At 52.6% G+C, this 6,043-nt stretch overlaps 1 protein-coding gene across 3 annotated transcripts; it reads left to right on the forward strand.

The window, feature by feature from the left end:
• Nucleotides 1-366: 366 nt before the first annotated feature.
• Nucleotides 367-5,822, forward strand: LOC100550601 (dimethylaniline monooxygenase [N-oxide-forming] 2). Of its 3 annotated transcripts, XM_019618581.2 has the most exons (10): nt 367-583; nt 678-735; nt 1,236-1,373; nt 1,442-1,630; nt 1,968-2,130; nt 2,481-2,626; nt 3,311-3,510; nt 3,911-4,263; nt 4,461-4,530; nt 5,176-5,822. In XM_019618581.2, exons 3-10 carry the CDS (start codon nt 1,242-1,244, stop codon nt 5,558-5,560), a joined length of 1,638 nt encoding a protein of 545 aa, XP_019474126.1. In that variant the 5' UTR covers nt 367-583; nt 678-735; nt 1,236-1,241; the 3' UTR covers nt 5,561-5,822. The 3 variants fall into 3 exon arrangements, with proteins under 3 accessions (XP_019474126.1, XP_003208632.2, XP_010714028.1); XM_003208584.4 differs by lacking the exon at nt 678-735; XM_010715726.2 differs by lacking the exons at nt 367-583; nt 678-735 and having other exon boundaries at nt 1,233-1,314; nt 1,423-1,630.
• Nucleotides 5,823-6,043: the final 221 nt, after the last annotated feature.

The raw sequence follows: 6,043 nt of genomic DNA on the forward strand, positions 1-6,043 counted from the left end.
GCCCCTGAATCTCCTACTGGTTCCAGCAGTGGGGCACGTGGGGATGTCTTCACTCACTGAGACAGCACCTTGCAGCCAATCAAGACATGAGTCCCCACCACCCCCTCCAGTGACAGTGGGTGACCTCCATTTGTGGAGATTTTACTGCATGACATGCAGTAGCCCATACGCCCCCCAGGCCAGCAGGCAGGCACAGGGAGCCTGGTGGCCCATTGCCCCGGGGGTGCCCAGTGATGGGGCAGGAATGCAGGGGTCCTCAGGCACAGACATGACCCCGGTGTCATGGGTAGGATCCCTGCAAGCATGCTGCCTTGGGGATTAAGGTTCATGTCTTTGCTGTGCACGCATTCAAGCACTGGCAGTGGAGTGAGCATGGGTATAAAGGTCAGTGGTGCAGCAGTCCTGTGAGCAGGGCCGGGCAGAATTCCACTTCGCCCTTAAATCCATGCTTGGAGAAGCTCCAAGAGAAGATCAGATGAGCCCTGAGGAGAAAACGCACAGTAAAAGTTTGCTCTGAATTCCCTTCTGGCTGCATTTGGCGTGTAATCGAGACAGCTGGCCAGCGGGACTGACATCGAGGCGGGTGAGTTTGGGGGCTTTATGGAGATGGAGTGGTGACTGGCTGAAAGGCACACTCGCTTTGCTATATGGGGTTTGTGCCTATTTCTGTGGCACAGAGAGCTGCAGCTGGATGAGGGCATCTGTGGGTGTACTCGAGTCCCTTGCTTCTCCCAGGTGATTTTCTCTGGATTTCTGCACTATCCTCCAGCTCCTATTTAAGTTAACTTAATCTTCGATGTAAAATTGGTTGAAAGCAAGTTATAAATGAATCTTTCTTGAGACTGCAGGAGAAATGCTTGTTATCTAGTCAGAGTCTGCACAGACTCACTCTTTTCATTTCTCTGATTATGCTGGTTTCAGCATAGCTCACTTTACACAGCTGAGCTTGCACTTCCTCCCCTGAACCCTGCCTCACCTGGGTTTCTCGCCTTGCATGTTTTGTAATGCAAGCAGCACTTTCACAACGCTGCGCAACTTCTGAATCGCCGCTCCATGCCCCCACCCCATCAGGCATCATGGCAGTTTTTTTCCTAAAGCCTTTTTCTTTCCTACTTAATGGAAATTAAATGCAAAAGCACAAAAACAAGCCATGGGGGTGGGAGGAAAAGTGCTGTGTTTTTGCTGATTCTGCACTCTTCATTTCCTTGTTGGTTACTGCCCCTCACTGCCAACAGGACACCATGGTGCACCGAGTGGCTGTCATCGGGGCCGGGGCCAGTGGGCTGGTGGCCACCAAGTGCTGCCTGGATGAGGGTTTGGAGCCCACCTGCTTCGAGAGAAGCGAGGACATCGGGGGGCTGTGGCGCTTTGCAGTGAGTGAGCTCTGCCTGGTTTTCTCCTTCCCCTGTGCTCCCACAACAGCCCTGCTCGCTTCTCACAGGACAACGCAGACTGCGGGAGGGTCAGCGTGTACCGCTCCATCATCAGCAACACCTCCAAGGAGATGTCCTGCTTCAGTGACTTCCCCTTCCCGGAGGATTTCCCCTCTTTCCTCCCTCACAGCCTCTTCTTGGAGTATTTCCGCATGTACGCTCGGCACTTCCAGCTCCTGAGGCACATCCACTTCAAGGTGGGCTGGGACTGAAAGCAGGAGGGCCTCCAGGGGCTGCAGGAGCTGCCATTACATGGGTGGGACGGGACAATGATGGGTGTGAAGCCCATGAGCTCTGCACGCTCTGGGCATCCTCAATGCAGCCTTTTTGGCTCCATCTTTTAAGTGAGGCTGCTTGAGCATGGACTGTCTTGTGCCCCCCATGCTATGCCCCATGCAGGGGGAAGGTGTAGGTTTATTTTTGCAGTTCCAACGTGAAAGGTATCCAAAGGCCCAGCAGCCCCAGCCCTTTGTGAACAGCACCTTTCCGAAACACAGCACAGTCTCTGATCCTTATGTTACTGGGCTTTTCAAGACAACAGTTATCAGTGTGAGGAAGCGCCCGGATTTTGCCACCTCGGGCCAGTGGGATGTGATCACTGAGACAGAGGGCATCCAGGAGTCACACATTTTTGATGCTGTCATGGTCTGCGCAGGAAACTTTCAGAAGCCTCACCTGCCGTTGGCTTCTTTCCCAGGTGAGTCCTGCCTCTGCAGTGGGATGGGCTGGGATTGTCCCTCTGCTCCACAAAGCTCACCAGCCAGGGCACCTGTGACCCTTGCCCCAAGAAAATGGATGCGGGCATATCCAGAAATGGATAAACCACCTCATGAAGATGCAACAGTGCTGTTCCATGAGGATTTTCTGAGCAGGACCATGACAAGGTTGCTCAGAAAGGTGGGAGAAGGTGAAAGCATCGCCACTACTAGTGGAGCTGAGAGTTCTGTGGGCTTTGCAGCACTGGGCTTGGCTGCAAAGCAGCATGACCAGGGTTTGGCATCAAATCGGCGCAAATGTGGTGACAGATGTTCCTCACCCTCTGCACAGGTATTGAGACCCGCTTCAGAGGTCAGTACTTCCACAGCCTGGAATACAAAGATGCAGCTGCTTTCCAGGGAAAGCGGGTCCTTGTGGTTGGCATTGGGAATACCGCCTGTGATATTGCTGTGGATATGAGTCGTGTGGCTGCAAAGGTACAGCATCGTGGTGGGTGGGAGATGGGACAAGCAGGAGGGAGGTCAAGACCAGGGTTTCTCTCAAAGCCAAGGCTAGCAAGACCCACCACAGGGACACATTTCCCTTTCCTCTGCATGGTTCTTGCTCAACCCTTTCCTGGCATTCAGCACTTGCCTTCCCTTCAACCACTCACTCTCTGAGCGAGGCTTCATCACTGCTTTTCCACTTTACTGACACGCAGCCAAGCTTCTCCTGCCCCCACATACCTCCCAAAACTGTCTACAAGCACACAGAAGATGCTAAAGCACCATCTTGAACAGAAATATGAAGCTGCTGCACTGCTGTTAGTAGCCACGCTGTACACCTCTCTGTCCATCTTGGAAGTACAGCTCTATCTTCGCCTCTCAGTACCACAGAAACTCACAATTTTGCTCCCCAAGGGTTTCCTCTCACTTGCTCTTTGGGTTTCTCAACAAACAAGCCTTAAATTGAGGCCAATTGAATGAGCTTTGCAATTTCTGGAGAATTTGGACTATCTGGGAACTTTGCAAAAGCCGCCATGAACTGGTTGGTTTATCTGGACACCGGCTGCCTTCGCTGGGACCTTGCTCACAAGCACAGGAATTGGGATTTGCTACGTCAGGCAAAAATGGAAGTCAGGCTTCTGGGCACGAGGCCCTCAGGCCTGCCTTCTCTGCCAGGTGTTTCTCAGTGCCAGGAGCAGCACATGGGTGTTCAGCCGGGTGGCAAACCATGGCTTCCCGTGGGACATGCTCAACACCACACGCTTTAATCACTTTCTCGAATGGCTTCTCCCATCAGCCATCATGAAAAGGATCAAGATTTGGAAGATGAATTCATGGTTTAACCATGAGATCTACGGCTTGGCTTCTGCTAAAAGGTGGTTGTTCTTTTTTTTTTTTTTTTTTTGTTAGAATGTATTTTTAAATAGTGTGAAATCATCTTTCATTTCAAAGGAATTTTGCAGAATAGCAAACCATCAGAGAGCATTTTTTTTTTTTCATTGATAATGCATTTAGTATGGCTTCACGCTCTTGGTGCCTGTTTGCAGCACTATTGGGTTCTGGGGACTCAATGATGTCCATGTCCTAGCAACAACTCAACCCCACATCAGGGTGGTTTGCAATGGCTAATCAAGCCACAGGGGGCAGAGATCCAAACCCGAGGCACACAGCCCTCACATCCCTCCCAAGCACCGCTTTCTTAGGAAAAGCCACAAAAGATACATTGCGTTTCCCGTGGATGCTAACATTTCTCTCCTTCTTTTTTCCATGCGAAAGTTCCAGTTTTAAATTCATTATCAATGAAGAGTTACCATTTTGCATGCTCTCTGGAACCATTGTGCTGAAATCAAATGTAAAGGAGTTCACTGAAACCTCAGCCATTTTTGAAGATGGAACAACTGAAGAGAACATCGATGTGGTGATCTTTGCCACAGGCTACAACTTTTCATTTTCCTTTCTTGAAGAGTCGATTTGCAACCCACTCAAAAGTAATCGTACCCTCTATAAATGTGTCTTCCCACCCCAACTGGAAAGGCCAACGCTAGCTGTCATCGGTTTGATCCAGCTGACTGGCTCTGTGATGGTGGGAGCAGAAATCCAGGCTCGCTGGGTGACAGGAGTCTTTGCAGGTGGGAGTGGGACTGTAGGGATAGGGGAGGTGCTGGGGTGGGAGGACAGGTCAACTTGCTGCTCTTGGCACCATGCTGGGCATCACCACGCTCAGTGCTTTTGGTGAAGGTGCTGGGAGCATGGAATGGGTTGAAGGACTATTAACTGCTCTGCTCATAGTGCTCTGCATGTTCTCTGGTCTCTTTACTCTTCTCAGGCGCATGCAAACTCCCTCCCAGCAGCAAGATGATGGCTGAAGTCTCGAAAAACCAGCTGCCAGTCAAAAGGTGTGTGATGCTCCTATACTTGGGCTATAGTGTGATATGCCTTTGCTTTTCATAAGCAAATCAAGCTGAGAAAAGTTGGTCCTCTCTCTTGCCAAACACTTTCTGCTGATCCATGCTGAGCTCTGGGATGAAGCAAACCCTCAGCGATGTGGGGAAGAAGCAGCACAGCACCCATAACCTGCAGGACCCTCTGTGGGTCCTCCACAACCCACCCTCTCTCACAGCACCTCGGCATGGAGCTTTGTTTTCCTCTAGACAGAGGGTGCCATCTCGTGGCTTCTCCCTCGTCAGTCTAGGAAATGGGCAGCGTGGGCTGAAGGCCACATCCCATCCCCAAAGCCCACTGGAGCTTAGGGGCAGTTTCCTAGCTCAGGCCACTCTGTGGGTTGTGTTTCAGAGACCACAAGCAGGTTATGGAGACAGAGCCTCTTCCTTGTGCTAGGCCAGCTGCTGATAACCCCGCATAAAGGTTCTTTGGGTGCCTTTAGGTCCCTTCATGTCACCCTATAGCAGGGCAGCCTGAGGGAGCTCAGCCAACTTGTGTTCCTTGCAATGTGGTGGCTCTTGTGAGCCCAGAGCGATGAATCAAGATGGGAACATAGCATGCTATTTGATTTTCTGTATTGATTCTATGCCCCATGGAAGGGATGTGCCTGAGAAGCGGAACTCGAGGTTGAATTTCATTAGTTACACCAATGAGATTGCTTCGTGTGCCGGTGTGAAGCCCAGAGTGCTGCAGCTGCTCCTGACCGACCCTTGGCTGGCCCTGGCTGTCTTCTTCGGGCCCTGCACATCTTACCAGTACCGCCTGATGGGACGGGGGCAGTGGAGTGGGGCCAGGGCTGCCATCTTGACGCAATGGCAGCGGGTCTTGAAACCTTTGAGAACTCGGGTGTTGGAGGACAGTGCCTCCTCACACTCCTGGCGCTGGCTGGGCCTCCTCGCCCTGCCCACAGCACTGGTGGTAGGGTTCCTCCTCTCCAAATGTCCCAAGGTGGGGTGGGCTCCCCGGGCACGACATATGTTCTAGAAGAGACCCTATGAGGATGGTGCCATGCTATGCCAACAGGGTGGTGTTTGTGGGTCCAGTGTGTGTGGGATCTCACCCCTCTGTCCCTATCTGTGGGTGAAATGCAGCAGGACAGGACTGTGGGGAGGTTTGGGATGAGGCTGAAGGGCACGGGCCTCCTCAGCACTGCGGATTTGGGAACAGCAGTTGTGTTCATATGGAAACTTCTGGGAGAGGCTAGCTGGAAATAAACCTCAGAGTGAGCTTCTAATGGTGCTACGCACGGTAGGGTTCCACGTTTTTACTAATGCGTTGACTCATCGGCGACAGGGGTTGGGGAAGGGCGTGGCGAAGCGCCACTGCACGGTGCCAGCCCACCCCGCGCACGGACAAGGGCGCGGGAGAGCAGAGGGCGCGCACGCCACACCTCCCACTGGGGGGAGCCGCTACTTCCGACCGCTAGGGGGCGCTCGCGGGCTCCGCGCGCCTCCCGGACTGCGGCAC

Source organism: Meleagris gallopavo, chromosome 10 (genome assembly GCF_000146605.3).
Source record: "Meleagris gallopavo isolate NT-WF06-2002-E0010 breed Aviagen turkey brand Nicholas breeding stock chromosome 10, Turkey_5.1, whole genome shotgun sequence".
Taxonomy (NCBI): domain Eukaryota; kingdom Metazoa; phylum Chordata; class Aves; order Galliformes; family Phasianidae; genus Meleagris; species Meleagris gallopavo.

Coding starts and splice junctions, on each gene's coding strand:
- LOC100550601 (XM_019618581.2), top strand. CDS start 1,242: ATGGTGCACCGAGTGGCTGTCATCGGGGCCGGGGCCAGTGGGCTGGTG. Junction 2,627..3,310: donor TGAGTCGTGTGGCTGCAAAG/GTACAGCATCGT, acceptor CTTCTCTGCCAG/GTGTTTCTCAGTGCCAGGAG. Junction 4,531..5,175: donor AACCAGCTGCCAGTCAAAAG/GTGTGTGATGCT, acceptor GCCCCATGGAAG/GGATGTGCCTGAGAAGCGGA.